The 17,742-nt window shown below is 43.4% G+C and overlaps 1 protein-coding gene across 6 annotated transcripts in view; it reads right to left on the bottom strand.

Annotated features, from left to right (window-relative positions):
* stx1a (syntaxin 1A (brain)) overlaps positions 1-17,742 on the bottom strand; it is a 98,815-nt gene that overhangs the window by 50,404 nt on the left and 30,669 nt on the right. For all 6 annotated transcript variants that reach the window (XR_007449366.1, XR_007449367.1, XM_049576419.1 and 3 more), the window contains exon 3: positions 5,732-5,831. Coding sequence is in view for 4 of the 6 variants with exons in the window: in XM_049576419.1 (XP_049432376.1) it covers positions 5,732-5,831 (100 nt within the window). In the remaining 2 variants the exon portion in view is untranslated. The remainder of the gene's footprint in view (positions 1-5,731; positions 5,832-17,742) is intronic.

The following is a 17,742-nucleotide window of genomic DNA, read 5'->3' as shown; positions in this document are numbered from 1 at the left end:
CACTGCCTACTGTCTTTATCTTTGGCAACTGCTATCTGATACAACACTGAACTAAAAGTGTTGACAGCAGAAAAAAAATGTGACAAGTTTACCACGGGAAGCATCTAAAAGCAACATTGTCTCAGTGTCCAATACTCTTATGATTAAAAAAGTTCTCTTAAAGGTTTTAATGCCTCCACCCTGCCAAACATCGTATTTCATTTCAAATCAACCTCACTCTGAAGGAAAGGTGAGCGATCATCACTAACTTTTAGCCTTTCATTATGAAATCTTCCAAGTACAGTCTCATCGATCAAAATGAGGAGAAGCAGAGCTGCACGAGGCCAACGAACAAAACGAGAAAACAAAACAAATAATGCAATTATTCAATGGGCAACGTGAATTCAATCATGCTTCTAAATATAAGATGCATTTATGTTCTCCCTTCCTGCATTACAGGAATTTGCTCATGAGGGAACACAGGTTCAATACCCATTATGACCTGACGGCTATTACCTAATCTATCATCGTTATTGTACCTACCACTGTACACAGATGCTGAGCACAGCCCACATGAACACACAAAGCCTTAACACCCACCATGTAGAAACAAGCGTGGACAGATATATACACACACACACACACACACACACACACACACACACACACACTATATACTGCAATTCCCTGGTGGACATTTCCTATGCTTCATTTAGGGGGTGGGTAAACTGTCATATGGGATGATGTGTAATGCAGGGGCAAAGGTAATATTACACAGAGGCGGCTGCATGTGTGTCAGTGTGCGCACGTGTGTGTGTGTGTTTATTTATACGGGCTCCACTAGTTGGCTTGAGTTAACCCCTCGGAGATCACCAGAAAACATTTCAGTCAGCAAACACAAAAGCTCCCCGAGCGGAGGGGGAGGAAGAAGTGGAGGAGGAGAGGGGGGGCGAGGTCGGGGTTGTGAAGATGGCCAGGTGGGTGGTGGCTGGGGAGATGTGATGTGATTATGAAACTGATAAGCCGTGACAGAAACAGAAGGTTTACCGCCGCACAATGTTACACTGTGTTGTAAAGGACCTCTACTGAAAAAAGTAAAGGTGTGACGCAGCAATCACTCTCACTATCACACACTCAAAGTCTCAGCACCTATTTTCAGAGGAAGAGTGAGAAGAGGAGGATTTAGATGAGAAACTACTTTAAGGAAAACACTTGTGTTAGAGGAGTAACAGAGCAGGAGACTCATTCTCATCAGGAAGGAGATGAAGAGCAGGCCCTCTCACCACAAGGGAGAACATAAAAAGAAAACCAGCAAAGACTCTATGTTGCAAAAATACTGACTGAAAAAGCTTCATCATCAAAATAATGTGAGGCCACACTGGCCTTTTATCATCCATGTATCTAGAGGTTGGAGCCCCTAGAAGGAAGCTTCCTAAGCTGCTCTGATCCTAAGAGACTCAGTTGCCCAGCGACCCCGAGTCTCAGCTGCCTAGCAACCCAGTCGGCGGAGTCTGGTCCCAGCCAGCGTCTAGCCTGTTCCTGAGTCAGGGGTCTTGGCCCATGTCAAGCCGCTTTCTGCATCAGGGGTCCGAGCCAACACCTGGGACAGCTGGGACACCCAACGCAGAACAGGAACTCTTGTTGGTTTGGCGCTATATAGATAAAACTGACTTGACTCAAAGGAAAAAATTAAAAATTTTTGATAACCACCTTACGTTGCCTCAGTGTCCCTATTGACAATGTGAACACAAACACAAAAAGTACATAGTTCTATGGGGAGCTCCCCAGTGGGCAGTTTCTTCTTAGGAAGTCAGTACTGTTTGGTCTGAAAACACCTATTAACACAAATGGGCAAACAACACACTTAATTGTTCTTATTGTTTTATCACCAACCATATCTTATATGAATTATACTCATTTATATACTAATTTTCAATGGCTAAGGCGTTTTGGAGGAAACCACAGACTGTAAAAAATAATGGATGCAGCTACCACGACATCACCCATTGGTTTTCGGACTCCTGTTTTGAAGCCTCGAGTTTGGCATTTCAGCTGTCACCATCTTGGCTTTTTGAAGCCTGAAGTAACCATGTTGGGGCGAGAGGTTGGTGCAGTGGAGGAGCGCAGGGTGGATATGACTGAAAAGCCATGGACGCTGTCAGAAGGCCTGTCACTCAAAGCAGCCCGCCCTTAACTATACTGTGAGTTATATAAAACTTCTCCTGTCGTGCTGATGTTTATCTCTGCTGTAAGGTCAAGTGTTTTAACATGGGGGTCTATGGGGATTGAGTCGCCTCCAGAGCTGGCCTCAGCTGGCCATTAGATGAACTGCAGCTTTTTAAAACCTACGTATTGGCTTCATTATTCAGCTTGGGAGGTTGCTGCTTGGAGGAAATGTAACTGCTGCATGGCCACCAATTTTAAGCACCACGTAAAAAGACGCAGTGAGGAGCTCAGGATGTTTGAGTGGACTCAATTGAGGCACACAACTCAGACATCAGAGACAGAAGTTTGCTTCCTGTCTGCTTAAGTCAGTGTTACTGTTTTGTAATTAAGTGAATTTGGGGCAATTCATTACCTCACTTCAACTGCACTGGATCTCTAGCGTTGGCAGCTGCATGGCTCTAGTGATGGCAGTGTTGGTTGGTTGGCCCATTTCTTGGCAGCAGATTAAAATATCACAACAACTACTGCAGGTATGCATTTGGGGCTTTTAGTGAAATATCCGGACAACTAATGGATAGACTGCCTTGACATTTGATACAGATATTCATGGTACCCAAAACATAACCCCATTGAGATGGTAATCTCCTCACTTTTCCTCTAGTTTGAGTTGCATAAAAATGTTAATCACGTTGTAGTTGTCAGTAGCAGATACTGTCAGGAAAAGTAATGAGAAACATTGACACTGACCTTCTTGCAGTCCTGCAGACACATTTAATATGATCATTTTTTTTTTTTTTAAATATTTTTCTTTCTCACAATTTGGAAAGTCCAATTCCCTGTGCACTACTACTGTTCTTGTTTACTGCTTGAAAAAAAAAAAACAGTAATTTAAGCAGCATTATATTTCCAAACAAAATGTGTTAGGTGATTTTAATTAGCTGTATGTAACTCTGATTTGTAGAAGAAAGAGTTGTACACACACACACACACACACACACACATGCACACACACAATATAAAATCTGCTGCTCAGGAGATAGAGGAGCATCCTTGATGAAGGTATTCAGACAATTCAACAGACAGACAACAAAGAAGATGCTAACCTCCATGTAATGAATGACCCTGACATTTACATCAGCTGCTGAATGATGTGCATTTATCAGGCAGACACATACAAACACACACTTAGCATCGATTTCTGTCGCAAAGTTGAAGACCTGTGGAAGTATTCATATCATAAATGCAGCACCTTGCTTCGCAGCTGCTCCGCTCAGTATGTCTTCTGCACACCCCGGCTAGTTAGAGGGCTCATCTGATGCCTGCTGCTGCAAGCAGATCGATGCCTTTTCACATAGGACGTAGGGAATCAGGGAGAAGAAAAGGGACTGGGGGTTGTTACTAGTGCGAGTAACATCTCCCTCCTGAGAGCGGAGGTCCAGATCAATGCCACAACATAAACAAGAAAGGAGGAGGTGTGAGTGGACAGAGATGGAGGAGAAGAAAGAGAGGAGAAAAGATGGATTGCAGCATCCAGCACAGACTGAACAAAAGTAAAGAGGAGGTTGAAATGGGCAAAGGTAAGAAGAAATTGAGATGGTGTTAACAGCAAAGAGGTAAAGACAGGACTAAAGAGTAATGGAAAGGGAGAAAAATGGACAAACAAGAGTGTAAGAGATTTCACAGTGAGAGCATAAAAGCTCTAAAGGACAGAGAGGGCTGATTGGTGGAAAAGGACAGCTCTCTTCAAGGCTCTCCGACTTCTATCATGGTCTCTATCAATGGGTAGGCTTTTTGCTTCTGTCACAAATTGTTCTTTATTTCCTCAATTTCCTTTAAGGAATTGAGTCATCTTTCTTTCTTATGCTCAGTGTGATCTAACACTGCTGCTGTTAAAATGGTGATAACAGTAATTATTCTCCTTTTGCTTTCCATTAAGAGCTTTTCTGACGCATTACTGAGTCACTGCAGTATTAAACAGTTTTATCATTGCAGAGCAGTAGAATATAGGTGTGCAAAGGGATCGGTCCTGGCTTGGACAATAGAAGCTTCTTTGGTTGAATCAATAATAATTTCATGATGAATCACATGGTGAAAACACGTGGGTGACAAATTAGAAGAAAAAATGGCAACAGCCATAATCCTTAAGGTTGATTTGGTCATACCTGTGGTAACTGGGGGTAAGAATAACTTAATAATGAAGAGTTTTGTACGAAAAGACCTCATCTGCTGTATTGATGATGATGTTGGAGCGCTCTGTCTATCATGTTGCTCTAAAATCTCTAATAGGTTTTCAACTGAGTTGAGATCTGGGGGCATTTTCACATAGTTTTTGAACATAGACATAGCTGATTGACTTATGCCTACCATGCACTAGAAGACACTGAAAGACTTTTTAGAGACTAAAGTCTGACACCCTCTCACATCTAAAGACAATGTGAGTTTTAGTCACACTCTGGATTTTGCAAAGACTGGGGATCTTGCAGGGTTACTTTTTGCAGGGCTACAACCAGATTTCTTTCGAGATGATCTCCCATCCTGCTTCAAGTGGAAAATATGAAGCCAAACTCCCTTTAAGAAATACGACATATTAACAATTCCTTATGTGTCTGCAAAAACACAGCGCTCTTGAAGCATAAAATAAAAGGTGTCATCTGTTGACAGCATTGTTGTCAATTTGGCATCAATGCAATCTATAAAGATAAACTATTTGTGCACAAACTTTATATTTTGGATTTTGTTGCCTCAACTTGCTCACAGCCTCCGTTGGATTGCTGCACTATTTTAGTGGGAGGAGACTGTGGGAACAAGAGGCAAACCATTTAAAAAAAAAAAAATCAACATTTCTTACTATAAGTGATCATTGGTTGAAGGAAATCAACACTGACATCATAAGCAATCAGAGCGCCCAAGGAGCACCTCTCCTGCAGATGCCAAGTTGTCAGCTGCCTGGAAGAAAAAGAAGCACCACCTGTCTTGTGACCATGATGCGATGATGACAGGGACAAAACCCAGAACAAGAGGCAGTTTCCAGCAACAAACGCTGACCACATCTGGCTGCATTTTATACCAAAATCTAAATAAAGACAAGTTACATGATGAGGTGCTACTGTGCCTCCCGAAAACACTGAGATCTCTGCTTTTAAAAACGTAAAGGTAAGCTGCTGGTGATTCTATGTTAATTTCTCACGTGTAATGTCAATCTTTGATGCCATAAGGAAGAGAGGAAGAGATGGAGAGACAATGGGAGACTGGGTAATTTCATCTAACTGAGCAGGTTTCTTTGTTTTTGTTTTTTTTTTTAAAGATATTTTTTTGGGCATTTTTTGCCTTTAATGGACAGGACAGTTAAGTGTGAAAGGGGGAGAGAGAGAGGGGATGACATGCAGCAAAGGGACACAGGCTGGACTCGAACCCGGGCCGCTGCGGCAACAGCCTTGTACATGGGGCGCCTGCTCTACCACTAAGCCAACGACGCCTCAAGTATGGTTTTAATCAAAATACAGCTTGTTGAACTTGCTCCACTGACAGAAATATGTTTGAGGGAATTAAACAAGCAAAAGAACACAGAAAAGACAAACAGCCTTACTCTCATCTGGGTTGGGTGAAGCCAGGATGGCGCTGTGCTTCCTCTTCACCTCCTCAACTTTCTCTGCCAGAGAGTCGATAAAACCCCTGATCTCCTCCACCTGTCAAGACAGAGAGACAGCAGGAGAGAGACCAAAAGACACTTTAGATCTCCTCAGTGCTGAGACAGGAAGTACCAGTGATTAGCCTGAGTGATGTTGATAGATGCCAAACAGAAGATGTCATTATCGTATTAGAGGCAGAGTGAAAGCAGAGTGAAGCAGGCTTAAGTGAAAGAACATACACATATAAAAAGGTTTTCATGTTTTTGTGGGCTCAATCATTTGTTCTCTGTAACTTTTTCAAGCACTGGAGCAGTCTCTGATGTATATGTGTGATGTCTGCAGACAAGACATGGTTGTATAAATCTAATCAAATTATCATACACAAACATCCTAATTAATACAAATAGAGCCACATCCACGTCATTCAGATGAATGCTTTTTGAAATCGTTTTAGTCACCAACAACTGGCAGGAAAGGTGAATCACTATGTGCTGTAAAATTACTCTGATTTTCTTCCTTTGATTCTCAACTGCTCAGAAAGCCACCGCTCACCTGAGTCTTTACAACGTGTTAAGTAGCTCTGAATATTAAAGTGTGAATGCGTGAATCAGGGCTTGGATGAGACGTTGCAGTGGGAAAAAAGCAACTACAGAACTGCACAAAAAGATGATGTGGCTACATGGCAAAAAACATTTGGATAACTGAACATTACATGCATGTTTGATTGTTGAGTATCTAATTACAAAACTGTGGGCGTTAATCTGCTGCAACAGCCTCCGTGCTTCCTGGAAGGCTTTCCATAAGATTTTGGAGCCAGGCTGCAGGGAGTTGCTCCCACTCAGCCACAAGAGCATTTACCGAGGTCGGCCAGTGATGTTGGGTGATAAAGTCAAGCTCATAGTCTGCATTCATCCCAAAGGTGTTGGATGGGGTTGAGGTCAAGCCAGTCATGAAAGAGCCTTCCCCAAAATGTTGTCACAACGAATAAACTACTTTCCAAAATATGCTTGTATGCTTTAGTATCAAAAGGTAACAGAATTGGACACTGACTAGTAGGGTTGGGTCGGTATGAGGGAAAAAAAACGGTCCGGTTTTTGTGAAAAAAACGCATCAAGTCGGTAATACTGGATTTTTGCCACTTGGGGGCGCAATTGACTCATTTAAAATAAAAAGAGTGACAGTAACACGTTGTTTCTTTTATTCCTTACAAATAAATTTTGCAGCTTACTGAATCAGTGCAAACAAGGGTTGCCTCCTTCGTCTGGCTCAAAGCCAAAGTGTTGCCATAGTGGCGCATTCTTTGATTTCTTCGAGACTAAATTGTCCGCCATTATCAACTCCCCAGGCTGCAGTAGAGGCCTCGGCGCATGTGCTCGCACCCCCTAGCTCAGTCCACAGGGCTTGCGGACATCTGCTTTTACTGGGCGGACCTCCACAGAGTCCGCTCCGCCTACGTTCCACCCAAGTATGCGGTCCAGTCGGTCTCAAAAAAAAAAAAACCCGGTCCAAGACGGAGTACCGAACCAAATTGGAATTACCGAAAACCGACCCAACCCTACTGACTAGTAGGTTCAGATTGCTGTTATCAGCTCATCCGCCCTTGGACTTATTTCACCTGTCTGCAGCTGTAATCCCATAATTCATTTATCATTTATAAATATATAACCATGCACATACTGTCATTATCCTGGATTTTTGTTTATGTTCCGTTATCTTGTGGACTTTGTTTTGGGGTTTTCTGTTTGTGTTCTTCCTTGTTTCATGTTGATCGTTTATGTTTAATCTGTTTCCCATTTTATTTTGGTAGATTCTCTCCTCATGTGTCATGTCTGATTTTACTTTCTATCACACCTGTCTTCATCAGTCTCGTTTGTCCTTCCCTGTTCCCAGAGTCTTCCCTGCACACCTGTTCTGTATTAGTCTTGTTTGCTTCACTCTAGTGTTCTCCACCACACCCTTGTTGTCAGCCAATCCCCATTTACCACCCTTCCCTCCTGTCCACCTACACCAGCTGTGTCTGGTTCTAATGAGGAGGTTTTCTGTGTATATATATATATATATATATATATATATATATACTGTGTGTTTCCCTTTGCCCCTTGTCAGTTCGTCTGTGTTTGTGGTGTCGTTCCCTGCTCTACTGTCAGGAATCAGTTCCGGAAAGGACCCAAATGCAGAGCAGTAGGCAACAAAAGATGAGCTTTAGTGAAGCTGGTTAAAAACATCCAAAAACAAGCAGGTGACTGTCCAAAAGAAAGAAGAACCAAAACTGAAGTGAAAACCAACTGGGATAACACAATGAAGTCAGGGAAGAAATCCAAAATGGAACACAAGAGACAAGGCAAGAAACAGAGCAGGGAACGACAGTAGTTATTGCACAAATCCCAACAATTATTACTATGTAGAAATAAAATATAGTCAGATTGTTGCTGTGAGAGTGCACTACTACTACAACTACAACTGCTCATTTTGTATACTGACTGAGAGTGAGAATGGCCTGGGAAAAAAACTATTCACGAGTCTGGTGGTCCGAGTTTTTAATGACCTGTAGCACCTGCCTCAGGGCAGGGGGTTGAGCAGGTGTTGGCCAGGGTGAGAGCAGTCTTTAACAGTGTTTTGAGCTCTGGAGAGGTAGCATGTGTTTGCAAAGTCTTGGAGTGAGGGAATAGGGCAGCCAGTACTTTTTTGGGCTGAGTTAATGACCCTCTGTAAAGCTTTTTTGTCCACTGCTGTGCAGCCAGCATACCAAACTGTGAGGCAGTATGTTTAAACACTCCAATGTGGAGCAGTAGAAGGTCACCAGTAGCTACCAAAGAGAGAGCAAAGAGCCACTGTACTTATGCACACCACCATTATCTTTATTGTTATGCAGCTACATAGGAAGTCAGGTGATGTGACTTTATTATAAAGAGCAAGAAAGTCTACACAGTGAGCTGACTGGAATGGTGGATGGGTTAAACCAGTGGGTCCATTCTAAATGGACCGCAAGTGACTCGCCAACATGTCAAGTTTGTAAAAAACACACTTTATTTTGAAGTATAATGAATTTCTGGCGCAGAGCTTTTATTTGAAGTGCTGTTCCCTGCTGTAGAGTGAGTGACTAACAGAAAGCTATATGACAGAGACAGCAAACTACCTCAAAGACATGGTCAGATGCAAGTATGACACTGAATACACTGAACTGTGTGGACCTTGAGGAAATGACTAAGGAGAAATCTGAAACCCTGTGGCTGGACCAGTTGGCAATAACTGAGTTAAACAAACACAGGATTTTCATCCAGGAGACCAGGGTTCATGTCCTGTTGTGTTATTTTAACTGTGATGTCTGACGTATATGACTTTTGTCATGTGATATATGTCACAGGACATACTTTAATGTCCTTTTAAGCCAAACCATGATGCTTTTCCTAACCTAACCACATTTATTGGTGCCTAAACCTGACAAAAATGAAACTGAAACCACAAAATGACAATGACAACTGGCATTTAACACACTGATAACAGCGTTCTGAACCCATCTGTCGGCAATAAAGTTAATAAACATATTTCTCAAAATGTTAAACTATTCCTGTGGGCACATCAATAATGTCAGGTCTCAGGACACCTTGACATTAGCTGTATCTCTTGCTCACACTGAACTTGGAAAACATGGCATCAAATACTATGCTGCATATAAGGGAATGAGCTCCAAAAAATGTAAAGTTATATTCTCTTGTTCTATTCAAACGTTTTAAAAGCTTGTACTTGTGTACTTGTAATCACATTTGTAATTGCTTTTCCTAGGTGTAAATATGTATAATGTGCGTCTGTCTGTGTTTAAACTGTTTATTATTTTTTTCCATAGTTCTCTCTTGAAGAAAAAAAAAGATTCCTATCTCAAAGTGGCAACTTGTTTAAAAATAAAGGATTCAAAAAGATGCATTAAAGAAAACTGACCCTTGAGGTGCATCACATGCATTAACTGTACAGCACACCATCATCTGCTACCAAGATACAGGTTTGACATCCCTCGGCATCAGCTGTGTTGCCTCTGGCTCGGGTAACAGCTGGACAAGCAGCAGGTCACATCTGTCAGTGACTTCATCGATATCTACTTTCATCTCAGTCTGTCACCTTCCCCCGATCACTTTCTCACCCTCTACACCTGCTACACCTTCTCCCTTCATCCTTCTTTGCTGTGCATATCAGTGGTTTGACTTTTCCATTTGCAACCCCCACTTTCCTCTGTCACTCCTCACAGCTCTGCGCTCCCTCCATCCATACATTCTTGAGCTTTCCTCCCCTCAGCCTGGGTCATTATTCTCCCATTATCTCTTTAATTAGCTACTGATTATATCCGCTTTTTTTAATAACAACATAATTGTCTCTGGAGACCACTGGGGAATCCAGAAGGCACACTGAGGTGAGTACAGAGTTAAATAAATCTAAGACAGACAGGTGGGGAGAGATGACAAAGTTACAAAGTAAAAGTGAGACAAGAACACAGAGAGAAGAAAGCAACAGAGATGGTAAGTGAGCAGAAGATGAAACCACTTTGAGCTGTCTTGGTTTAGAGACCATGTGTTAGTGAGTCACGGTGCATCTCTCAGGTCTCATAAGACATCAGGCAAATTTTATTGGTGTGGGAGAAAAACCAATTTCAGACATGCAAAAACAAATAAACAGACACACCGACACTTGCCGATGTTAGAACTTCTTCTGAATCCTTGTATCCACCAAGACATTTGTCTCTATCTTGTACAAATTTCCTGTTAATCAGCCAAATCCTACAGATGGTGATGCATTCACCAGCAAGAAAAAATTCTGCTTTCCTATTTTGTCATCTTATTTTAATCTTTACCTAAGTAACAGTCTAATTCTTATCTGGTAAGGAGAATGATTACAAGGCTTTGGGCTACAGTGAGTCTTGTCTTGCTTTTGCTCACTTCATTCTTGCATCATCTGATGAAGGATTTTGGGGGCATGAAATAAACCTTGCTACACTATGTAAGAAGAGCACAGACAAATGTGATGGTGTTAATATGCATGTGAGTATGACAAATACATAAAGATAAGGCTGATGATCTTTAAATCCCTTTCATTAACACTATACAATGACCCTTATTTATTAAAATTTGCAATGGGTAATGGACAAATCATGGACATAATGTCTTCTTTACCACAAACTTGGGTGTTTACAGTTGTATCTAACGCCAGTGTTTGATTTGTCCATTCCAGACTACTGTAGAAACATGCCTCTGTTGATTCAAACAGCTCACTCTCAGGTAACAAAAACATGATAATTCTTATTTTCAGGTGATTATAAATTAAAGAAAACATACTTCTTATATTATATTCCATTTCTGCCAACATATCCTCCTAAATCCTACACGCCAGACCTTTAAAACATGCAACAGATACATGAGTTGTTGCAGCTTAGTTTATGACAGCTTAAGCGTGGAGCCTCAGCGAAGCATCACATACTGCAGATTCACACATGCACACACTTCTGTCAAAGTTGCCAGAGTAAAGACAACTTACCAACATACGGTGCAGATTCATTCTAACACATGTGAACTGAAGGCCAGGAAGTGTGGCTACAAACAGCCTGCATCAGATGTCATACCTCCTGTTGAGCAACATGGTAGAAGGTAAAGACGTCACAACAGCTACCATCTGGAGTGATTCAACCACTCCAAACTATTCATTTTAAAACTCAGTTTTAAACCACTAAGTTTGTGTTTGGAACAAATGAAGCTGATCAGATCTGATTATTGGATTTGATTAGAGGAGCAGCTGTTGCAGGGGCAAGTGAAAGCTAAGTTTTAGACGAGTGCTGGACTGCAGGGTGCACAGTTTCCATGGGAATGCAGCCAGTTTCATCTGAAGAACTTTAGAAATGCCATGGACCATCCTTATGTGAGGACAGCCCCTCAAAGTTCATATCCTCAACAGACTGGGTGGATGGACCTGGGAGAGGGAATCCTCATCGTCCGATGAGGACCCACTTTTGTCGGAGGTCTCAGATGGATGCAAAGGCTCCTGGTTGGCACAACCAGCAGGCACTGAAGTACTCCCTGGCTCATCAGGATGCCGCTGATAGAAGTCAGCAATGAGCTGAGGATCAAGGATGTGGCGGGCCAGGACCCAGGACCTCTCTTCAAGACCTCATCCCTCCCAGCTTTAACTTCACCGCCACCAGTTTGATGACGCTCTGGATTTCAAAGGGGAGCCAACTTCCTGGACTCCACCCTCAGATGAAGGTTCCAGGTCAAGAGCCACACTCTCTGACCAGCCTGATAGACCAGCACCTTGATGTAGTGATGACTGGCAGAGACAGAGTACAGGTCAGCTAAGCAGAGAAATGCTGCTCAGGCTCGGGTCCAGTTTCGGTGGCAATGGCAGATAAAGGCCTGAACAGATGAGCAGGTGACCTCTCTCTCTTTTGCAAGGAAGAGGGGGGGCTGGAAGTCATAAGCTGCTTGGTCCCCTTAAGCCAGTGGTCCCACTCCTCTGATGCCAAATTGACCACCAGTAGCTCCCAGTTCCCGCTGTAATGGTTCTGCTCAACAGGCAACAAGTGTGGGAGATAAAGGCACAGGGACAGAGCATCTGATTGGCGGCTGCACGCTGTAACAGGACAGCCCCCACCCCAATATATGATGCACTGACCTCAGCAACAAATTGCGGTTCAGGAGGGTGGCCATGGTGCTGTAGCTGCATATGAACTTCTGCTAAAAGTTGGTGAAACCCAGGAAGTGTTGCAGCTGCTTGCGGGAGACAAGAACAGGCCAGGACGCGACTGCTGACTCTTTTTCAAGGTCCATCTGCATGTTCCCTTGGGCAATGATGTAGCCAAGAAGAAGACAGACTGGGTGTGGAACTCACACTTCTTGACTTTCACTAAGAGGGAGTTCTCCAGGAGGCACTGCATTAAGGTCTGTACATGGTGCAAATGCTCCTCTCGGTTCCTGGAGAAAATAAGAATGTCGTCCAGAAAGGCAAACACAAACTAATATAGCATGTCTCTCAGCACGTCATTAACTAGGGCCTGAAACATTGCGGGGTGTTGGTCAGACCAAAGGGCATGACCAAATACGCGTGATAGCCTGTTGGGGTGTTAAAGGCTTACACTACTCCCCCTCCCAGATGTGAAACAGGTGGCAGGCATTACATAGGTAGAGCTGGTGAAGACAGTTGTTCCCTGCAGCAGCTCAATGGCAGATGAAATGAGGGGGAGTGGGTCCTTCTTTTCAACAAAGAAAAAAACAGTTCCTGCAGGTAATGATCAGGGCCAGATGATGCCAGCAGCGAAAGAGTCATTGATGTATGTATTTCTCCAGAGAGGGAGTACAGGTGTCACTTGGGAAAAATGTGATGGGCTGCAGGTTGATGGCGCAGTCGTAAAGTCGATGCAGAGGTAAAGATGTCACCTTGGCCTTATTGAATACCTCCCAGAAGTCGTGGTATTCAGGGGAGACCCATGCTAGAGCAGGTAGGAGACGTCATCAGGCAGGCAGAGGATCCAAAACCAGGTAAGCACATGGAAGGGGCCAACACACAAGTGGGGAGCAAGCAGAAGGTAGCTCAGGCCAGGCGAGGACTTGAGGAACCAGCAATGACAGTGAGTGATTTCCGTGACACAAAGACAGTGTATGCCGTCACACGGCAAATCCCTCCTCAGCATAGGCTAGCACAGGCAGATAAACATGCCGCAGAATGAAATGTGGAATGCAGAGCTCATAGTCAGGGACAGAAGGCTGAAAAGTTTACCGTGAAGCAGACGAAGCAGGAGAATCAAAGATAGGCAGGGTCAGCCATAAGGAATCAGAAAAAGAATAATCTGGCATATCCGTGAGGCTGGGGTATATACAAGACTGTGTAATCAGGAACAGGTGAATGGAGTTGCCTTGATGAGGTGGGCATGACTGATGCTGAGGTGCAAGAAACCAGGATGAGTGGAAAATTACTTAATGGGAGGAAGGTGACTGGGCAGGCAGAAGTGAACAGGTGACCAAAAATGCAGAACAGTGACAGAGGTTTTGGATGACAATATAACTCTATGGTGCAGAAGCATGAGCCATTAAGTTTTTGGACTTGTTAAAAGGAAAAATTGTCTAACTGTTTTTGGTTTCTTCACGGAATTTTTTTGAAAATTATGAAATGCAGCCTTCTCTTTTCATTGCAATATTACATCCACATGAACACACTTACACACAAAGCCCTTTAAAGGCAAACCTGTGATTTGTGATACTAGGCTCTATATACAGTATATGAACTTGACTTGACTTCATGAACCAGCTGCACAATGTAGTACATCGTTCATACATACATTATGGAACAAACCCAGAAAGAGACACATGCACGGTTGCACAAAATTGCCACAAAGACATTTTGAAATCAACATCCACACTCTGAGGGTAACGTTCATGGTGTGAGTGAAGGACAAAGGGCTGCAGCGGTCTCTCCACTACTGAAAGCTGAATTAACGCACCCAATAAGGGTGAGAGCCTGATTACTCATTCTCTCCCTCTGCTCCCTTAATATGCTCCCTTCACTATCTACATCTCCCTCTGTCACATGTGCCTGTTCCTCCTCTCTGGTTTTGCTGTCTAAGTTTTCCATATCACTCTCATTTCAAAATCTCTCTTTCTCTCTTTGAGTTGGTCTCTTCGCTCTGCCTCCTCTTTTTTCACTCTCTCACTTGAGGCAGATGTAACAGACTGAAATTCCAGACAGATAAAGAGATGTATGTTTCAGTATCTGGGATGGATACAGACAATCTGTCAGATACGACAAGCAGCAGCAGAACAGAAATGAGAGGAGACAAATGACTGAAGACGGCAGTGCTCCCTCAGAGCTAAAACATCACATAATTTCAGGGTTTTATGAGTCATTTTCTTAAGTTATATCATGTATTACCCCTGTAATGATTTTTTAGTCCTGGGTGCAAAACCTACTTCTTACACTCAAAATGTGAAAAAGAAATTTTGAAATGTGTTTTTATAGATCTGGACTTGTGTTGCTGGAGTATGGGTTGTAGGGACAGCTTGGAGACATCTGCACTTCATACATGTTAGCATGTGCAATGTGGGCATTTAAAAGGCCAGTGTGTAATATTTGGCATGGTTTATTGTCAATCTGAATCTGAATCTGAATATTCTACCCATTAATATGTTTATATAAGTGTATAATCGCTATAAAATAAAATTCGCCATACCTCTTTGAGCCAGAGCATACAGATGAGGAACTCCATGTGTTTGATGCTGAGCGGGCGAGAAGAGAGGCTGAATGCACAGAATGGGATTCGGTGCTACTGCTACCATCGCTGGGGAGATATATCATCAGGGGGAAAAGCGCTGCAGAGAGTGCATCACAAGGAGTGAAGTTGCGTCTTCTTTTCCTCGCAGATGACGGTTCGGGTTTATTCTCTCCTGTTGCGTGGTAAGTGTGGTCCATTCGTAAAATTCTCTGGCTGGCTGGATTGTCCGCTCGGTCTTCCGTACATACATGGCGGCGCAAGATGGCGACCTCTCTAAAGCAAGGCCCTTGCTATATACAGTACAGGCCAAAAGTTTGGACACACCTTCTCATTCAATGCGTTTTCTTTATTTTCATGACTATTTACATTGTAGATTCTCACTGAAGGCATCAAAACTAGGAATGAACACGTGGAGTTATGTACTTAACAAAAAAAGGTGAAATAACTGAAAACATGTTTTATATTCTAGTTTCTTCAAAATAGCCACCCTTTGCTCTGATTACTGCTTTGCACACTCTTGGCATTCTCTCCATGAGCTTCAAGAGGTGGTCACCTGAAATGGTTTCCACTTCACAGGTGTGCCTTATCAGGGTTAATAAGTGGAATTTCTTGCTTTATCAATCGGGTTGGGACCATCAGTTGTGTTGTGCAGAAGTCAGGTTAATACACAGCCGACAGCCCTATTGGACAACTGTTAAAATTCATATTATGGCAAGAACCAATCAGCTAACTAAAGAAAAACCAGTGGCCATCATTACTTTAAGAAATGAAGGTCAGTCAGTCCGGAAAATTGCAAAAACTTTAAATGTGTCCCCAAGTGGAGTCGCAAAAACCATCAAGCGCTACAACGAAACTGGCACACATGAGGACCGACCCAGGAAAGGAAGACCAAGAGTCACCTCTGCTTCTGAGGATAAGTTCATCCGAGTCACCAGCCTCAGAAATCGCAAGTTAACAGCAGCTCAGATCAGAGACCAGATGAATGCCACACAGAGTTCTAGCAGCAGACCCATCTCTAGAACAACTGTTAAGAAGAGACTGCGCGAATCAGGCCTTCATGGTCAAATAGCTGCTAGGAAACCACTGCTAAGGAGAGGCAACAAGCAGAAGAGATTTGTTTGGGCCAAGAAACACAAGGAATGGACATTAGACCAGTGAAAATCTGTGCTTTGGTCTGATGAGTCCAAATTTGAGATCTTTGGTTCCAACCACCGTGTCTTTGTGAGACGCAGAAAAGGTGAACGGATGGATTCCACATGCTTGGTTCCCACTGTGAAGCATGGAGGAGGAGGTGTGATGGTGTGGGGGTGTTTTGCTGGTGACACTGTTGGGGATTTATTCAAAATTGAAGGCACACTGAACCAGCATGGCTGCCACAGCATCCTGCAGCGACATGCCATCCCATCCGGTTTGCGTTTAGTTGGACGATCATTTATTTTTCAACAGGACAATGACCCCAAACACACCATGCTGTGTAAGGGCTATTTGACCAAGAAGGAGAGTGATGGAGTGCTGCGGCAGATGACCTGGCCTCCACAGTCACCGGACCTGAACCCAATCCAGATGGTTTGGGGTGAGCTGGACCGCAGAGTGAAGGCAAAGGGGCCAACAAGTGCTAAACACCTCTGGGAACTCCTTCAAGACTGTTGGAAAACCATTTCAGGTGACTACCTCTTGAAGCTCATCTAGAGAATGCCAAGAGTGTGCAAAGCAGTAATCAGAGCAAAGGGTGGCTATTTTGAAGAAACTAGAATATAAAACATGTTTTCAGTTATTTCACCTTTTTTTGTTAAGTACATAACTCCACGTGTTCATTCCTAGTTTTGATGCCTTCAGTGAGAATCTACAATGTAAATAGTCATGAAAATAAAGAAAACGCATTGAATGAGAAGGTGTGTCCAAACTTTTGGCCTGTACTGTATATAGCAAGGGCCTTGCTTTAGAGAGGTTGCCATCTTGCGCCGCCATGTATGTACGGAAGACCGAGCGGACAATCCAGCCAGCCAGAGAATTTTACGCATGGACCACACTTACCAAAGGAGAGAATGAACCCGAACCGTCATCTGCGAGGAAAAGAAGACGCAACTTCACTCCTTGTGATGCACTCTCTGCAGCGCTTTTCCCCCTGATGATATATCTCCCCAGCGATGGTAGCAGTAGCACCGAATCCCATTCTGTGCATTCAGCCTCTCTTCTTGCCCGCTCAGCATCAAACACATGGAGTTCCTCATCTGTATGCTCTGGCTCAAAGAGGTATGGCTCTGGGTCTGTGTCCGCTACAAGAAACTCTTCAAAATCGCGTTCAAAGTCGTCCATTGCAGCTCCGGAGATATCGCTAGGCTAAATAAACAGCTGAGCTCTGTTTACCGGCCACACTGTCAGTCAGTGTGCGGGCTGCAGATTGGTGGAGCAGAGAGGGGAGGGGGGTCCCCACTCAGTATGGTAAACGAGTATGTGTGTAAAGTTATGAAGTGTGTCTCTTACGCTAGAAGAGTCAGAGTTTTGGACGGAGTCTTTTACCCCCTGGAGTGTTACCGGAGTTTCTGGAGCGCTCAAATAAACTGGCCTTTTTCCCGAACGCTCCTCTGGTCTCCTGCTCGTGAGGGATTCATTACAATATCGTAACATGGTTTAGATTTCTAAATAAACATTTACCTCGTCGCTAGATAGACCTACTCCTGAAAAACTCGTGCGCAAGGCTTTTGGTCCCTACGAGGCCACCGTCAT

This window comes from Epinephelus fuscoguttatus, linkage group LG5 (assembly GCF_011397635.1).
Source record: "Epinephelus fuscoguttatus linkage group LG5, E.fuscoguttatus.final_Chr_v1".
NCBI lineage: Eukaryota > Metazoa > Chordata > Actinopteri > Perciformes > Serranidae > Epinephelus > Epinephelus fuscoguttatus.
Note: the sequence above shows the minus strand (reverse complement) of the source record. Positions and strands in the feature narration are given on the sequence as shown.